The sequence below is a fragment of the Chaetodon auriga genome, chromosome 3 (genome assembly GCF_051107435.1).
Source record: "Chaetodon auriga isolate fChaAug3 chromosome 3, fChaAug3.hap1, whole genome shotgun sequence".
NCBI classification, from domain to species: domain Eukaryota; kingdom Metazoa; phylum Chordata; class Actinopteri; order Chaetodontiformes; family Chaetodontidae; genus Chaetodon; species Chaetodon auriga.
The window spans coordinates 2,660,338-2,680,434 of record NC_135076.1 but is presented as its reverse complement, the minus strand read 5'-3'; the positions used below and the strand labels follow the sequence as shown (position 1 = coordinate 2,680,434).

Below are 20,097 nucleotides of genomic sequence, written 5' to 3'. Positions count from 1 at the left end.
TGACTTCCCTTCTTTCCAATACAACACACCTGTGTCTTTTAAGGGAAAAACTAACCACCCCCCGTGCACCAATCACAGTCGCTGCCGTTTTTGTGGACAGGTGTACCTAATCACTGCAATTCAATCAGTGCCCTTAGTAACAACTGGGGAGCAGGAGCAGACGCGCAACCCAGCCACCGGCACGCACGCACACACGCACACACACACACACACACACACACACACACACGCCCTGTGACAAAGGCTCAGTGATAATGTTTTACTATCTACTCATTTATGGAGTGTATAAAAAGAGAAAATAACATCAAAATGCAAACATCTTTAAAACTAAATGGTAAACAAATGGAGAGAGAGACTATGACTCAATTGTGTGACAAATTAATTTCAACAAAGTCCAATTAGTAGCTTTTGTGGAGCTTTCAACATCACAGATCTTTCTTCACAAAGCTGTCAAAGAAACCCTCTGTATGGAACTGAAACTCAACTCGTGTAAGTTTTGAATTGCTGGAATTGCTATGGCCTAAATCAGACGGACCTACATGTGACTGTCAGGCAGTATCTATTTGGCCACTTGCGACTGCTGAAGCCTGACTAAGCTTTGGTTTCATATGTTAGTTTATCTGATACTGTGAGATTGAGGACAGTAAATCACACACGACAACAAACATGTAAAGCATGACAAAATAAGGTCCAACAATATTTCCAAGGACATTTTTCACATTTGACTTGTCATAGCAGGAAAAGCACAGGTGAAAGAAATTTTGCTAAGTTCCATTAAAGCTCCATTAAGTGTTCCAGGCAATTACACCTGTGCTTGGCACTGCTATAACGAGCCAAAATGTCTGTTGTGAAGAAGGTTAACTATGTTCCTTATGTTCCAGTATCAAACTAACACAGTAGTACTTACTAAAAGTCAAAAAACCAAGTAATAAAAAATAAATTATGAAAATGAGGATAATAAGCTGACACTTCCTAGATTCCCATTATCCATCATTTGGCCTCCTTTTTAAATTGTTTTACTTATTTTTTTAATGTGCAAAGGTAGCTTATGTCAGTTGCTCTCACCACAGAGCACAAGATTTAGATTAGATTAGATTCAACTTTATTGTCATCATCAGAGTGCAGCACAGAGACAACGAAATGCAGTTTAGTATCTAACCAAAAGTGCAAATAGTCATAATATCCAAAATATAAATACATGCAAGATATAAATACATAAAGGTGTGTTCTTTGAAACCTTATGTTGCACAACTTAGCAGTTGTTGCTCTGGTCTGGTGGGACTGACTTCCTCCAACCCTGAAATGGTGGTCTTTGAGATATCCAGGCTCTGCTGTTATGTTCCACATTGAGTAGCAGTTGTACATCTCCGTCTGTACAATGTCAGACCACTCAGCTCCATTCACTCCAGCAGAAAATGTTTGACTTCTTGAAAACTTCAAGGACATTTACTGTTTACTGAGTATCAAAGTACTGTGATTTTCAGTGAGGAGCAGAACAATAGATAAAACATTCAGCAGCATAAAGTCTCAGCGCAGGCTTGTGCAGACAGCTCTTGCCGAGATGCTGTGGTCTCTTGATGTGGTTGGGAACAGGACTTCTGCTACGTCACCAGTCAGGCTCAGGATACTTTCTTTTGACAAACAAAAACTGATGAGTCCTCACTGCTGTATATTTCCAACAGGTTACTATGATCTCTCAGAACTCAGGTTAGGTACAACCCTTGAAAAGAATAACTTAATCAACAGCAAAATTCTGCACACTACTACATCACTATACTCAAGACATAAAAATCTGGTTTGATACTGAACACTGGAGGGGAACTCAGACATCTTCACTCATTAATCAGGATCTGCTTTGGAGCACGGAAATTGGAATATGAGTAGATACGATAACTTTCAAACAGCTTAATGGAAATAGAGTACTGTGTGGTAGATCACACATCAGTCACTTTAATGCCTGCGTTCTCATCAGTTAGTGGGTAAGTGGACCAACAGGACAGACTCCGAAGCTTGTCAAATATTCCTCCATAGAACTTCTGAATCTGTTCTCAGTTATGACTGGGCACATGGATAAAGAAGTACAAATTTCCAAGGTGAGTGTATGATTAATTCTGTCAGGGGCCATGTTTATGTGCTCATTGATTTCAGGGCTCGCTGTCAATGGGCAGAATAAATGTGAGCTGTAATACATTGTCTGCTTTGTGTGCTTAATGGAGTCTGGTTGTCAGCAAGTGTTGGCCTCTTCGCTGCTGTCTTAATTCACAGTGTGAAGGGCTCAAACACTGCAGTAAAGTGTAGGTTGAGGAGGGCAATGTGGATGTCTGCATCTGTGTAGGTGCTCACTGGAAACACTGGAATTGTATTGTTTGTTCCAGTCAGTGAATTAGCAATGCTGATCTTAGAATGTGTCTATGGGTTTGCCCTGCTTTTGTACGTGTGTGTGTGTGTGTGTGTGTGTGTGTGTGTGTGTGTGTGTGTGTGTGTGTGTGTGTGTGTGTCTGTGTGTGTGTGTGTGTGTCACTGCACTGCACAGGCTATTGTCTTTACTGTGACTTTCTCACTCGTTAATGGATAAGCAGATATTTGCCTGTTTTACTCTCTTTGTTTCTCCTTGTCTTCTTCCTCCTACTTTTTATTTTGCCCCTCTTGTTGTTTATTTTTTCTTTTTCACTTTATCTTAAATCCCTCCATCATCATTGCACCCCGCCATCCAAAAATACAATCCAAATCTCACCACTCAGATCAACGGGAAGGTTGGTTTTTTCACTCTTTACCCTCTTAAAGCCAAGGCCTGGCTGACTGGAGCCGTGCTGCGCCGGCATCTCGCTAGGCGCCTCAGGCCCGTCCCGGCCTGTCTCTCAGGACCCCAGTCCCACAGTGCATCCCCCCATCCCTGACACCAACCCAAACCCCTGCTGTCACAGTGTATGCTGCCTTGCACCACATCACATACTGCTCTGTGCAGCCTGCTCCTCAGAAATTTTGTGAAATGAGCATGGCCTAAAAGCCAATAATGTTCCCTCTGCACAAAAAGTGAGACAAATTTTTACATGGAGGATGTGACCCTGAATGACAGAAGTATTAACTGTGTTAAGTGAACTTTCCTCTTTGTTTTTGTTTTTCAAAACAGTGACCTCAGATATTACAACTACTATACTAAAGTACTTATTCGACTAATTGGCTAATATTATGGCTAAAATTACCTGACTAATTAATAATCAGTAGTTGCTGTCCTATAAAAATGTATATATTAGTATAACTATAATATATAATATGATATAGGGACAGTTTTCTGCATGAAGTATTTTTCTTTTAATAATCTGAGTACATTTCCTTGATTATACGTACATACCTTTATTAAAGTAACATTTTCAATGCAGTCAGAGTATTTTTAGAGTGCACAAAAATGATATATATGAATATTTATTCCTGTTGTCTTAATTATGGAAGTTGACTTACAGTTGACGAAGTCTTGAAACTGAAGGCCAAGGGAGTTTTCAACTCTTTGGGATGTTTTCTAAATGTAAAAGACATTTCACTGGCATAAACCAAAAATATTTCAGCATAGTGCTGACAGCGTACACTGTTGTTTTGAATGTGAAGATTGGCCTGGACTGACGTTAGATTCCGGATTCTGGAAATATTTAAATAATCCAAATTCACACATAAAGTATGCAAAACAACAGCAACAGGATTTGGACTGTACTTGGCTACATGATATAAGACTTACTGAGTTGGGACAGCACTTCACATTTCACAAGAACACGAGAGCAGACAAGTACAGACTTTATAGTTGAGGAACATTCATTGTTGTTTTGGCCCCTTGAGGCCTGGTTTAGCCTGGTTCCAGACCTCTGAGTCATCCTCCCAAATTTTTCAGCAAATCAAAGATTTGGTTTAAATCTGGTCAGATCTGGTTTTGTGCCCATTCACTCTGTTTCCCCAGTTGAAGAAAACTAAATAATAAGGGCTTTGTAGGCAGGATTAATGATTTACATAGGTGCATCCCACAGAATGGTAAACCAGTATGGAGGAGATGGATGCAGCCGCACAAATTATTTTAAATCAGCTTAGAGAAATATGTCTTAAATCAGCATTTTTTCCTTTAGTCATTGTGAAAAACTGCACTTAGCAGCCACTACCACAGCGTCTGTGTTGACTGACAGTGACCTGCTGCTGTTTAGTGCCCTGATTAGGACTGGAAGAAATACTTCCAAGATCAATTGCTCCTTCAACTTTGCAAGTCAGTAAGTAGTAGTAGTAGTAGCATTCTGTTTCACCTTTACATGTAAACTCATGCATGCATTTGTTAAGGATGGTTACTCTTTAACAAAAGCAAATTTAAACTTTGTTTCTTTCTCTAACAAAAGCTTTCAATATTCTTTATATCTGACAAAGAGATTGGAATGATGTACTGTTGTTACACACCTCACACCTTTCTTGGTGGGGGAACACAATCTTTACATTATTTATGCCTACGACATAATCTGAGTGTGCTCATTTCACAAAATTTTGTGACTGTTAGTCCTATGATGTCCTCTGCAGCATGCTGATCAAATTTTATTGTCTTGGTTAGGCATGGCTTGTCCCAGCTGTCATCTGATGTCTGACCATCATTGCACTGAGCAGCAGGCTCTGATCTTACACTGCTTTTACCATGCTCTCCTAACAAAATAGCCTCAAACACGTTTATAGCGTTCTCCAAGACTTTCCGCTGGATCATTGATAAGAGAACATGGAGGAGCTCAGAAGTTGAGGGAGAGTGAAAAGCTATTGGAGAGAATACATAGAGCGATGCAATCTTAATTGTCGTTTCAAATTTCAGTTACAATACTTTGGTAGTTTGATCAAAAGTGATCAAAACCAAGGTTTAAAACCCAATAGTAGAATTCTGGCTGAATGGGTAAGTATGTACTTATTGTATTGACATCATACTTTGTTTAACTAAACATTTGTAAGCTTAATGTAAGTAGAGTAACATAACTTAATTTCACTTAATTCAGAACCATGAACATTAAAAAAAACAGAACAGAGACTGAGAAATTAAAGGGAAACGGTGTAATCCCACCAAAAACTCCAGTGCACAGTGCAGGACAGAATAAAGGCTCGGTCATTTTCTCGTAAGCTCCAGGATCAAATGCATCGTTCATAAAATAGGCATCCAAATTTGTCAGAATAAGAAGTCACTCTGAAGTCACCTTTGTCTTCGAAGACTCCATCACCTTAATGCTGCATGCAGATGTTGCAATTTTCATCACATTTTGTCATTTCCATTTTGATTGATGCTTTGGACAGCATGTACATATGTACAGCAGCAAAACCTTTTCATCAGTTCAGATCTATTCTGACTTCTGCTTTCCATGCTCAGTTGCTAGCTAAAGAACACCTCATGCTATGCTGTGCTGCAAGCTCCTCACCTATACAAACTCACTTCACTTGAAACAGGAAGTGAAAAAAATTCAAATGTCTTTATTTTTGACCATATGATATTGATCACTTTTAATGAAACTGAAGATGAAATGGATGAAAGACAATGAATTGGATTAGGGATTATTTAAGTCAAGTGGAAATTGAAATTAACCAAGTTTATCTGGAAGTTAGCTCTTCTGTGAAACAAATTGCTCTGCCTAGAGTGAAGTTGCATCATCTTGTTCCAAACATCTCCTTCCACAGACTTTGATTGCTTTCATGTTGCCCAAATGTTTAGTGTGTCTCTGGGAAACTATTATTTGAAAGTGTTAAATGAAGATTTGGACCTGTGTGGTCCAAACATTATTTTACAACATAAACAATTCTGTTACAAATCTGTCACCACAAATTATGCTGCATGCAAAACATCAGAGAAAGTCAGAAATTCCAGCTTGTGAAACAATAATGTAAACGTTCTTCCAAATTGGACTAGAACTGAATTAGAAAGATTACTGCGATGTTCAACGTTGTTTTTTTTTTTTCCTGATGTCATGACAACATCATAAATTCGAAATGCCATAGAGTGGAATATGACATAAAATAATTTAGTAATGTGCATAACATGCTGCAAATGTTACATCAATCCAAAAGATTAAACAAAACAAAACATTCTAGGTCTTACAGTCCGTTTAGGTCTGGTCATGTGCTCATTGTTTGCCCCTGTCTGGAGAAACAATAAACCAATCAGAGCTTCATAGATGGGACTAAGAATGGAGACGTCATCTCCTTACATAGTTAGCTACTGCACCCAGCTATATCCATGACAAACTACAGTGAAAGTGAGACAAAAACAGCTGAAGGCATGGGTGTGATAATCGCAGCAGTACTGGTTGTACTGTGTCCTCTTACAGAAACTCTTATATTGTCATATTTCTTATGTTGTCTTGAAGACATCAGGTTAATAGCTCCTAGCCTACCACACTTCCCATGTCAACTGAGAATGCTGGCAGGATGATAACATCACTTGCCACTCTTTGATTAGATGGAAAAATAAACCCCTCCCTCAAATAGAAACAAGAGTATGAAGTCATTCTGAATGGTTTGAGTGATCTGAAATAACAATTCAGTCTGATTACCAGGTTAGAGTTATACTGAGTGAAGAGGTGTTCATATCAAATTTACTCTGGGTACACTTCAAGCACCCCAAGCCAATTGTCATTTAGCTCCACTATATAACTTCAAGCTAGCTATAGAGCTGATAACTTCAACCTCCACAAAAATCGCACCTAGTCTAGCTTGACAGATACACAGAACTCCAGGGTTTTCTTGTTTCGTTCTTTGCCTTAATTGGGCAGTGACAATTGGGCAGAGGAAACAAGAAAGAGAGTGGGGTGTGACATTGGAGTGCACTGTCTCTTTTGATTTTTGATTTGATTTATGACATTGCACCAAATCTATCAAAAATATATATGTAAATAAACAATAAGTATTAATAATATAATAATATAATATGCTGAATATAAAATGATGTGGTGAATTGTGAAAGAAAAACTTCCAGACTTGTATCTATATTTCTGTGTTTTGCAACCACATATGCTGTGTGAATTTTTAATGTATAGTTAAAAGATTCTGACTGATTATTGTGGAATTTAAAGAAAATGCTTCATGAACTTTAGGCTTGAAGCCGATATGTCATTTTGAAGAAAAGAGCTGCTTCTACTTGAATGCCATTCACATAATTTTGCAATTCAATATGCTTAATAATGAATCCTGCTGTTAGCATGCTGTTTCCTGCCCACATGCACTGCTGCATGACTTCCCTGGCAATTCATACAGATGTTTGCTTCCCCAATCATCTTAGCTTCTCCTACAGCCCCACCTTTTTCTTTACCAGGATTTTGCTTTCCAAATATTCACTCTGCCCTCCTTCCCTACCCCTCCTCTACCCATCTTTTTTCTCCGGCATGCCAATAAAGATACAAGTTTGTCTGCATTCTAACTGTGTGCTGCTCCTAATGTGTATCTGTGACTCTTAAATGTCATCATGATGACGGAGTGGCAAATTCAGTCTCTCCCTGGTGTCAGTGCCACAGTCATCCACCCATCAGGTCATTGTCCAGACCATAGGTAGCACTAATAACAGAGCTTTTAACTTCAATAAATCATTGTCATTGCATCGTGACATCGTCCATGTCCACAGGTAATGCCGTGGCTTCTAATTCACTAATAAAAGAACATGATGATTCCCTCAGTGCTGGCCAGCACAGTGATACCATCCAGCATCAGAACTGTTGTATTATCAGCAAACAAGCATGTCAGTGTTACCTGACTGTAGCCAAACTAAAGGCCACATAGTGCAAATTAATCAGTTTACATATTCATACATACACACACACAGCACTCTATTAATCTATTGTGCAGGGTGGTAGATGAGCCAGGACCACTTCATAGTGGGAGTGAGAGCGATACTTGAACAGTCCCCCACCTGTGGTCTTACTGGAATTATTCACCGTTCTGAAAACATAATGTCTCGTTAGCTGACTGGTGTTATTGGGAAAGCCGCAGCTGAGCAATTTTTTTGTAAAAATCACAACATTCAGTCCAGAATCCTTTTATGAGTGATTTGTTTGCCAGAGACTACGATAGCCAGGAAAATGCTGGGTAGAGATGGCTGATAAGGAGCTTGGCCTTTGGTCCTTCTTTCTTCCTCCACCTTTGTTTAGGGTTAGGGTTAAGTTCTCGACACCACCTGCGAGAACTTACCGCCAGCAGAGCGGGGTTGTTACTCTCTGATGTCCTGATGATCTCTGAAGTGAGCCAGAGATTGTCAATAAAATTATCTGAGCTGTAAAATCGAATGTGAACAGACTTTAAACACATATGGAAACTTCTAATTCACAGAATCTGAAGAGACGCTGAGCCTTGCAGAGAGCACACTCCTCCATCCTGCTGACCTGACAGAAACAAAAAAGCCTTTAACTAGACGTTGACTTAGCTTTTTTGATGCTAATGACTCATGACTTGACATTTCCCTGACACATGATTGTAATTGTCACAGGACACGAAAAAGGCACACTGGGTTATGGTACTTTTAAATGGTATGAAGGCTAATTGAAAGTATTAAGCTAAAAATTAAGAATGAAGCATATATTATTTGTGTAAATTTACTGTACAAACTCTCACCATGTTTGAAATTTATAAATGCCATCACATTTGATAGCGGGTGCATCATGACTTGGTTTGGGCTTAATACAAAGTCTACGACTTGACAGGGACTTCTTGGTCTTCACTTGAACCTTAATTAAGGATTTTTTCAATTATTTCTTGTAAATAGTTGTAAAACAATGACTTCTTTTAGTCTCTGGCTTCTTTTTAAATTGTTGACTTTAGTGCGCATTCATGGACAAACAGTAGATGGTACAGAGTCAAAAAAGCTGTACTTTTATTTCTAGCTGAAGACAACAAGTTTCTGCATGTGAATCATATTCAACACCACAACAGGCTGGACAGCTCCACCTAATTCTGACCAGGGTTTACTCTCAGCCCAAGATTAAATAAACATGAATGGATTTCAAGTTAATTCCTGGTATACCTGTTCAAGTGCAAAACAACAGACAGTATGGTAGCATTAGTTGTAAACATTACTGTTATTACACTTTGGTAATATATAGGTACAATATATATAATACTATGTAAGATAAAATTTATCTAGGATCTCAGAACATCACTGTCAAATGGCAGGTCCTGCGTTAAGGGATAATAAAGAATACAAATGATTTTGAAGGAATCAACATTCATTAATAACAATTACTAAACAAAAATTAAGGTTTCCGTGACCTTTTAGGGGCTCTGCAGATAATAGACCACAGGTATAAAAATATGGAGGATATTAGCACCACTCCACAATCTGGCACCTTTCATGATGCATTACTACTATGTTATGCTTACAGTCCTGTGAGGATAAATAGTATGGCTACAAACCACACACCTTATATTGCATTCATGTCATGTAAAATTGAAATGTTTGCTGAAGATTGGCTAGTTTTAACCCAGTATTCAGATTCAGTTCTTTGGGGAAGCTACTGATGTAACTGCTGGCCAGCTGAGGCTAACACATTCTTTTTTTAGTGCCCTACTAGCCCAACTTTGCTGTGGTAAGGATATAAACAGGTAATTCCAATGTTATGATGTTTATCAATAAGATTTCTGATGGTTCACTGGCTCTAGTGTTTCCACTTACCAACACACATGCAGAGCTTTGTCACCCCTCTCTGTTGACATCAGAATTTCATTTTGGTTTGCAGCCTTCCCTGGTACATCAACATTAAAATTAAAAGCTTATTTATAGTTGTCAGAGTCAATCTTGCTTGAAATGATTCAGAGTTATAAGCAAAAGTGACTCAGAAACACTTCCCACATGGCAACATTAGAGCCAGGCCACTTGTGTGTGTTGGAAGCTCAATGGGGAACTTATATGTCAAGGTCTGGCTTTTGCTGTGCACCTGTTGAAAAGTTAGTACCACCATTAGATTACTGTCCCATATACTGTCATGCAGCTTGACATGAGAGATTCAGGTTCCCCAATAATTTTAGAGTTAGAACCAAACTCTAATCCAATATGTTTTGCAAAAGACACCCAGTAGTCCATCCACTGAAAGTTTTGGTATATATCTTTAAACAGATTAGATAACCATTTTTAGCATTTAATGTACCACATTATCAGTTAACAAAAACTCATCACATAATGACATTTAGGAGAAAAAGAAAAAAAAAAAAAAAGGAAAAGATATTAAATAGTCTGTGACTTTTATTAATCTGTGTGGCAACTGTCTTAAAGATTTTAATGTTGATAATGCTAATTTTAGAAGTAAATATGACTATAACTTGAGGAAGCACAAGAACACTGAAAATATGCTAATATTATATCATCATTACATTATATCAATCACCAAGATATTCATCAGTATTTTTGCAGGAATTCTCAGAGCTGATCACACTTAGTATAACTAAATATGACAAATTAACCCTGACTGGAGACTATATTGATATCAACAAAAAGAATGACTCCAAAGCCATGGAGCTTATGAAGTTACTGGACAGCTTTGAACTTATCCAACATGTAATTGAAGCCACTCATCAGCACGGTAACACTCTGAAGTTAGTAATAACAACAGGGTTAAACATTGACAATGTTTCAGTATTAGAATTACCTATTTATGACCATCACTGTGTGTTTATTGATACCAAACTAATCTTTGCATAGAGTAAAAGGGAATTTCTGGTTCAAAGACAATTCCTTGATGCCAAGGCTGAAACAAGGTTTTGTAATATTATGAGGTCATTTGAGTCACACAGCTATGACCGCTTTGTAAATGACATGGTTAAACATTTCAACAATGCCATCTGTTTTAAATGCTGCTGCTGCACTAAAGGTTAAAAAGAGGTCAAGTGTCAGAATCTCCCCATGGTTAATCAACAGCAGTGTTATTGAGAGGAAGAGAATTTGTCAAGCATCTGAAAGAAAATGGAGGAAAACTTGACTCATTGTTCACTGTACTATATTCAAAGAAGCCATGACTGTCTATAACAAAGCAATACATCTGTCAAGAAAGGATTATTTTTCTAAAATTATTACAGACAATGCTGGGAACTCAAGAATGTTATTCTCCACTGTTGACCAGCTGCTCAGTACTGCCCCCACCCGCCCACAGCTCTCTGCATCTGTTATGATTAGTAATCAGTATAACTTTTAGTAGGACCCAAGGGGCAGACACAAAGCACAGAAATGAAGGGAGCCGTTACAACACACAACAGTTTATTAACGAGAACAAAAAATGGTGCAAACGCGAACCAACAAAACACAATCTCCAAAGATGCAAAAACAGCCCTAAACAAAAACATCAACTACTTGGTGGCAAGCGGGTAGGAACAAAACACTCCACTAAAGCAAGGAAACACAAAGGGGAAAACACACTATGGAAAACAAAGCTAATAGAAACGAGATTACGCTCACAGACCACTATGAACATGATAAGATTTTAGGACAAGGAAATGGCTGGAATGTCTAGCATGAAGCTCGAACAATCTGGCAGCAAGATATCTCCGCCACACAGCTTAAATAGGAAGAGAAATCAGTGGATGAGCATCAGGTGCGCCGTCTGCACTCTGAACAGCCAGGCCACACCTCCACTGCAAAAATGGAAGGAAACTCACACACAACACATAACACAGTAAAACATAATTAACATAATAACAACGCACAGTATAATAGCATCAAACTGTGAGGATGCAACTTGCATCTTCTTCACTAACAAAGTAACCTCACACAGAGCTAGCATTGCTGCTGATGTGAACACAGATGAGCTCAATCAACCCTGTAAAGACATGTAGCCATGGGAAATTTCACCTGTATTACATTAGCTGAGCTCTGTAAGACTGTCAATGAGTCCTACAGCATTTTTAAAACGGGTGTTTGACAGCGTGTAAGATACTGGAAGAGATAGTTTCAGTGCATATTAATACTTTTCTTAAAGCTGCAGTAGGTAACTTGTATAAAAGTAAATTTTTTTTTTCATATTTGCTAAAACTGACCCTATGGCCAGACAGCAGTACATGAAACATGTAATCTGTGAAAAAAAAAAAAAAAAAAAAAAACACGACTCAATTGGTCCCACCTACTGCTCCTACGGCAATTTGCAAGAATTCGCCCTGCACAAAACAACCAATCAGAGCCAGAGGAGCGTCTGAAGGAGTGTCTGACAGCTGTCAATCACTACTCACGCACGCTGCGAACAGCCAGCTCCCTCCACTCATGCTGCTGGCTGCCGCTCAGTCAAACAGCTCTGTGAGCGGCGTCAGGAGGCTACTGAAAGCTATGGCGGAGCAACAGCCACCAGCAAAGGAGAAACTGTCCATACCACCACTGCCAACAACAGCATATACAGCTAAGATAACAAATAACCATAAAGCTAATATGGTGATTGTTACAGTAACACTCCGCAGCGCGTACGGTATGTTAGTGACTGTGATGTAGCGGCTGGGCAGACTTAGCTTGTTTCTGGTGCTAAGGCTAACGTTACTGGTTGTCACGGCAGCCGCGCAGACGCCGCAGGGAGGAGGGGCTTGGAGGCAGGGCATGAGTGCAGCGGAGAGGGAGGGGGAGTGACGTGGAACTCGTGCTGGTTCAAATCTTCAGGCTAAGTCTGCTCTCTTCTTGATCTTATCTACTGCAGCAGAAAATAACATTTTGGAGGAATTTCAGTCAGACTTTAGAACACACCACAGTACTGAAACTGCTCTGACTAAAATAATCACCGACCTCAGCCTCAATTCTGATGAAAGTAAGGTCTCTTCTCTTCCTCTCAGATCTAAGTGCAGTGTTTGATACAACTGACCATGATATCTTAATCAGTCATCAGGAACAGTTGGTTGGTTTTTCTGACTGTGTTTAACTGGTTTAAAACAAACATCAAAGGGAGAAAGTTTTTCTTCAGTCTTGCAGATCTTGTCTAAGAAACATGACATCTGTCTTGGGGTTGCACAAAGGAGTTGCCTTGGTCCATTACTGGTCTCATTATACATGCTGCCACTTGGTAATGTCATCAGAGAACACAATGCATGTTTCCTTTGACACACAACTGTAAATCTGTGCTGAACCAATTGATGCTGCAGGAATAGACTCTATCACCAACTGTCTCTTGGCAATAATTTTTTGAAAGTAAACAAGGACAAAACTGAAATCTGACTAGTTGGCTCTGAAACAAAGAGAGAAATGGTGTTTAATAATCTGGGGAAATTGACTCCCTGGTTTGAATCTGAGGCTACAAATCTTGATTTTATCCTAGACTCAGATCTTAGCTTCAAGTCCCACATCAACAAGGTGACTAAAACTGCATTTTTTAATCCTAGAAACATAGTTAGTACGACCATTTCTGAACCAACGACCATTTCTAAACCAAAAAGATGCTGAACTGATTCATGCCTTCATATCAAGCAGACTTGGTTACTGTAACGCATTATTTACTGGCCTCCTGAAAAAAACACTGAGAGACTTCAGCTCATTCAAATCTCTGCTGCTCTTCGATTAACCAGAACCAAGAGGAGAGAGCACATTCATCCAGTTTTAGCTGCTCTGCACTGACTTCCTGTAACATTCAGGATTGATTTTAAGGTCCTTCTCCTCATAAACAAAGCCCTTAATGGACTAGGAGCAAGATACATCACTAACTCCCTTATTTGCTAACATCATTGTCTTCAAGAAAACTGTGACCATCTGCTGCTGGTTTATTGGAGGTTTCCAACAACAGTTTAAAGAAAAGTGGGGACACAGCCTTTGTCCATTACACTCCAAAGCTCTGGAACAAACTAGCTACAGATATCAGGGAAGCAGCTCACTGAATATTTTCAAATGAAAGCTAAAAACTTCTCTCTTCACTTTAGCATTTGACTAACTAGTTGTGACTTCCTGCGATTTCCTGTGCTTTTCTTTGTGCTTATGCACTGCTGCACTTCTTTTAAAATGCTGTATTTGACTTGATTTTATGCATCCTATGTAATCTATTTTAACCTCCTAACTTTTTAACCTTTAAAATCTATAGCTATCATTTTATGCCTTATTCTACTCTATTTTTACCTAGATTTTAATATTTTATTGTATGGTTTTATGCATTGTCTTTCGTCCATCCTGTTTTATTAATATCATCACAAGCCTCACCCTCACTGCACAGCAGGCCAGTGGTGTTGAATTTGTGCAATAACACCATTTCTTTTCCATACATAGCTATATTGTTACCTTCAGAGAATGTCTTCCAAGTGAATTTTCAAATTTAACAGCAACACACACGCACATACAGGTGAGGCAGGCTGAGCAAGCGCTGCGGTACAAACACAACAACATTTGCCAGCACCAAACCTACTCCTCTCATTATTTAGGTCGCTACAAATGAAGCTTAACATTCACACAGGTTCAGTTGACTGTTACAAAATTAGTACAACATCACTCCCAGTCTGTGGAAGAAGCCACATTAGCTAATGGTAGCTGAGTGGTGGAATGGTCATTTAGGTGGAGGATGGTCACCGAGTTTGAGGCTCTGTGTTACACAGATACGTAGACCAGCAATAGATGAAAAGGCTGGACTACTGACAGGGCAGCAGTGTTTTCTGTGGAAGAGAATAGCTCCCTTTGGCGAGGACTTTGGACTTTGTAAATTTTCAGACATTATACATGCTCAAGCTATATACTTAACACGCTAGAGGACAGAGAATAACCCAGGCATGATATGACCTCTTTAAAGTCAGAATTGTGTGTGTGAATTAGCACAGTCACTAGTATTGATCAATAATAGTACTGACAATGAAAGTAAATGTCTTTGCTGTTGGGTTGTAAAAATCTTATTTGACCTTATTGAAATTTTAATCAAAACTCAAAATAGGTATCCTGCAGCATCAAATACATGACCAGGCTCTGTAACAAAAAAAAAAAAAAAAAAAAAGAACATTTCCCCTGAGCCCACACCTAACTCATCTTAGAATTTGCCCCTAAATCTTGCCTGCCCACCAGTTTTCCTCTTCCTCCTCCTTTCTCAGCCCTCTGCCTCCTCTCCCCTCCTCCTCCTCTTCCTCCGCATCATGTTCTCCAGTGCTCCTGCAAGGGTATTTGTCTTAATGCCAGCCATCTGCATTCCACAGCCCGCCACTTCCCATGCCAACAGACAATGCTGTTCTTGTATGAACAGCGCCTAAAAAACTGTGTTCTCTCCTCTATCACAGTAACATTTAGCCCACGCATGTACTCCAAAACTTTCTGAATGTTGTCAGTCATTGTTCAGCCAAACATACTGTATGTACTACTAGTGCCACTACCAAGGCCTCAGCTCCAGCTCCACTTCTCACATTACATGAGATTTTTCTGCACCAAGAGGCAGAGTGATAGAATTTGTAACTTGCTCTTCCCCCTCTGTAGTTAAACCAAGACAAAACCCGTAGAAAAGCCTCTGATCCACAGTGTAAGCTCCTCACACCCATACGTCAGCCTGCAGCCTAAATTACACTCTGTGAGTCAGGTTTTCATGACTCTGTGCTCAGCTAAGTCAGGAGAGCTTCACTTATGCAACAGAGCTGTCTACATATTTAATGCTCACACAGTACTGTTGCACTAATTCAAATGTAGTGTAATGAGGAAGCAGATCACAGGGGAGATTTCTAAGGAAGAGAGCTAACAATAGGGGAGAATCCTTCAGTATTCTCTCCACACATTCTGTGCCTCAGCACCAGGATATGATGGAAGTGCTCTCAACTCTCCGTGCATTTTAATCCCTGCAGCCCAGCAGGAAACCTTCGATACTCCAGAGAAATCCAGCTGCATGCCTTTGGCAATTTTCCCCATTTCCAAGTGAAGATGGTGCACCCTAATTTAACATCTTGTAGAGAAAAGTTTGCACAATATCAGTTAATACCATATCAACATCATGGGGCTCTGGGAGGGCAAGCCAAACTAATCCTTTGGTCCCAGACTGCAGTAAAGAGTTCCTGCAAGAAGGCTTTCACTGATGAGACCAAGGGCAGTTCAAACATGATAGGCACGAAGTGTAATCTTAATATATCTAAAGGCAAAGAAGACCAGATCTATAGTGCATTACGGGGGTATTTATAGTGAATTATAGTGCATTCATAATACTTAATGACTACACTCAAAACATACCTAGGACTAACATATGCAATAATAGTCCATGCAGTGTGGTAAGTTATCGTTGTATGTGTTAAGTAAAGTTAAGTACATATTGATGCGTGCCTGTACTACTGTACAGATATGCAGAGATTTGTTTTTTGTGCTTTATTTCAGAAACTAGACAATAATTTACCACCAACTACAATGAAACATTATGATGAAGCATGAATTATTATAGATGTATTTGACTTTACTAAATACTTATAATGACAACTTATGATACTGTATTGACTACTATAGCATACAGTGAGTCCTTACCACAGTTGATTGTTGAGGTGTGTAGAGGTGAGTATTGTTAACCATAACGCATTATAAACATCCCTCAACCTCCAGTTCATAACTAGTCCAAGAGCATCCATAAGCACTTGAAATTCTTATTAATTTTAAGTCACATCAGTAATGACTGTTGATATACTACATTAAAAAGCATTATGTGTGTTAATGAGTGTAGTCATAAAGCATTATGAGTGCCCTCATAACACACTGTAGGTGAGCTCTTCATTAGTGTTGTGTCGTTCGCGAACGATTCGTTCAAAAGAACGAATCTTTTAAGTGAACGTACTGAACCGAATCACTTCCTCAAGTGATTCGTTCGTTTCTCAGCCAGTTCAGTTGAACTGTCAGCAGCACCGGGCAGGCAGCGAGGGAGGGAGGGACCACGCGCTAGTGTTGTGTCGTTGTGTTCAAGTGTACCTCGGAGAAAACTAACTTTTTTTTAAACTCTGCTAAATTTGCCACCGCAACAACTCACATACAGTAGGACACAGCATGTAACAAGTAGTGTATAAAACCTGCAGTTTGAGAAAATGCGTGACTGTCTGATCATCTCATTGCGACAATTTGCGAGGGAACGGTGCATATTCAGTGTGAATCCTTCACTGAATGTACTGTGGGGTATACGTTCACTGAGCGGATCATGCTCACTGAGCCCAATTTGCCGAGTAGACCAGTTAAATAGCATACCATAGGACAGGACACTTAAAACATCATGATTTATAATATAGTTATATATAGTTTTATATTTACAAATGTGTTTGTCAAAGCAACACAGTCACAACACTCTCGTCTCCCGGTCCTGGAAGCTGTGAACTGAACTGAAACTTAAACCGTTCAGCCGTATATCAATTCAGGAGTCGCAGGCTCCTCCTGCCAAGCACTGAATGATTCGGTGATTCGGTGAACGAATCTTTTGAACGAATCTTTCTAGTGAACTGATTCTAGAGATTCAGTACATCTAAAAGAACTGCCGTGCCCATCACTACTCTTCATAGATAGTGTTAACAAATCGTATCGTCGTGTTCATATCTGAACATTTGAAAGAGAGCCATCATTGAAAGGGATGAGATACAATGAATCATTAACAAAGGGTTAAAGGTGTATACCATAATGTGTTTGGCTGATTAAGTAATATGTTTTTATTAAGTTAAGTGGTCACAACAAATGAGCTGTGTAGATTTTAAATATTGGTAGATTTACCAAAATTAATGAGGAATAGAACAAGTGTTCCAAAGTTTTCAGAGTTGAAACACCGGAAAGCGTGGTAGCTAAATAATAGATTTTTGACACATTTTATTGAAATTAGGCAGCTATTGCCAAGGGGAAATGTTCACAACATGACCAAACCAGTATTAGCATTGACAAGAAATAAAATACCATAAATTAACAAGTTTTATGAAAAAGCACCCAGTTTGATTGAAGCAAGGATAACAGAGATAACACTACACTTCCAAAGCAACAGAAATACCAGGAGGACAAGCTCCAACTTGTCTTACATCCGTGGGGAAATAATACACCGAAACGATCAATGAAATTGGTCCCTTCCAATTGTCACACAGGCAATATGCACAGTATTAAGATATGGATATCATGAAAAACTACTGATGCTCTGTTCTGAAACTCTTTAAGGTTATTTAATGCAAGTTTGGATTTCTACAACGATGATATTTCATCAGTTTGTTACCACACAGTCCAGCCAAAATTTTTGTATGGGTCAGACTTTAGACACAGGTGCACACATTCTCCCATCAAATTTGTTTTATAGATCACATTTTTTGTGGGGGAGGTGGCATACAACTCTTTCAGGCTCAGTTTTGTGCATACACAAAGGTTATAAATGAGACCCCAATTGCTAAATATCAATGTAGAATAACATTAATTACATTCTCTAAATTAACATGTAAGCCAAAGGAATAAAAATCTCAACTGAACCCAGATGTAATGAGGAGTATTTAGGTAGCAGCAGAAAAACACTGCCTATAAATTGGTTTTAAACTGACTTAAGCAGAAAAACACGCAGTCTTTCAATTAAATAGTCTAAAACAGAGTTTAGATTGTGATGGGACAGTAAAACTGTAACAGGCCAAAACTAATGTTAATCAGGCTCATTAGCCCTGACAAGTTCACACACACACTGTTGCACAGTACGACCCAGGCCAGTCAAGCAGGAAGTCAGCCCAGTGGTCCAGTGATCCTCCACACCTCCTCCTCCTGTGTCCTCTCACGCTCCCTCTCTTTACCCCTGCAGTTCGTCGTGTGCCTCCCCGTTTCTCCATCCCTCCCAACAATCATGAGGTGATGCCCGGCGGAAGCGTCAACCTGACCTGCGTTGCGGTTGGTGCTCCCATGCCTTATGTCAAGTGGATGAGTGGAGAAGTGGAGCTGACCAGGGAGGAAGAGATGCCAATTGGCCGCAATGTCCTGGAGCTGACCAACATCCGGCAGTCTGCAAACTACACCTGTGTGGCCATATCTTCCCTTGGCATGATTGAGACCACAGCTCAGATCGCTGTCAAAGGTCAGAAACACTCTGTGGAGTTTGGTGCATCTGGATAGAATGTGAGCTCACATAGGACAGTGGTGAAAGTGGAAGCAGAAAAAAAAAACATTACTGAATAATTACATTGAATTGAAGAGAAATAGTAGGCGCAACCATGATCCGCAATCCAGGTGTAGCCATGAGATGAGCTTGATACCTGAAGGCTCTGTCTCCCATTCTGCTTTTGGAGACTTTGGGAACCACAGGTAAGCATGCATTCTGGGAGCACAGTGTTCTAGTGGATTGTAATAAGGTACTATGAGCTGTTTGAGATAGGATGGTGCTTGACCATTTAGGGCTTTGTAGGTAAGGAGAAGGATTTTAAATTCTACTCTAAATTTTACAGGGAGCCAGTGCAGAAATATGATCTCTTTTCTTAGTTTTTGTCAGAATGGGTGCTGCAGCATTCTGAATCAGCTGGAGAATATTTAGCAATTTGTTGGGGAAGCTGATAGCATGGATTTGCAATAATTCAGCCTGGAAGTATCAAATGCAGAACATTACATAGGTGAAAAAAGGCATTCCTTGAAATTTGTTTGACTTTGGAGTTAAAGGACATGTCCTGATCAAAGATAACTCCCAAATTCCTTATGGTGGTGTTGGAGGTGGTGCAGGTCATCTAGCTCTTTATGATCCTTAAGACATGTTTGAAGTATAGGTAACTGATTGGTTGCATATGGCTTCCATGATATATATAACCAGATATCATCTGCATAGCAAACATTTAGTTCAGTGTTTAAAGGGCATGGCTCAATAGAGTTTTTACTCTCTGTCGCTGAAATGAAACCTGAGGTTGTTCTTGTTTTCCTCTATTAATGATGAATAATAGGCTGCCCTGGCCTTCCTGTATGTTCTAAGACTACCTTGCCAGGCTAAATGAAATTCTTACATGTTGGTGGATCGCCATTTCCTTTGTTTTCATGATGCTTACTTTAATTTGTCGGTTTGGGGTGTATACCATGGAGCTAACCTCCTGCGCTGTATTATCTTCTTTTTTAGAGGGGCAAGACTAAGAACAAAGCTTCTGAATACATTTTATTGGCTTAGGTTTAGGGTTGATTAATAGGCTTGAGTCCAAAATCCCTCAAAGGCAGTATTAATTTGACCGGGGGGAGTAGCTTCATTGAGGCTAACATACTAACAGAGG

The 20,097-nt window shown here is 39.4% G+C and overlaps 1 protein-coding gene across 8 annotated transcripts in view; it reads left to right on the top strand.

Moving 5' to 3' along the window:
* Positions 1-20,097, top strand: part of ptprfa (protein tyrosine phosphatase receptor type Fa) — a 328,374-nt gene that overhangs the window by 191,776 nt on the left and 116,501 nt on the right. For 6 of the 8 annotated variants that reach the window (XM_076722954.1, XM_076722952.1, XM_076722956.1 and 3 more), the window contains 2 exons: positions 2,742-2,753; positions 18,660-18,929. In XM_076722954.1, the coding sequence (XP_076579069.1) occupies positions 2,742-2,753; positions 18,660-18,929 (282 nt within the window). Of the gene's footprint in view, positions 1-243; positions 18,930-20,097 lie in introns of all 8 variants that reach the window. The other 2 variants (XM_076722953.1, XM_076722957.1) reach the window with 2 other exon arrangements.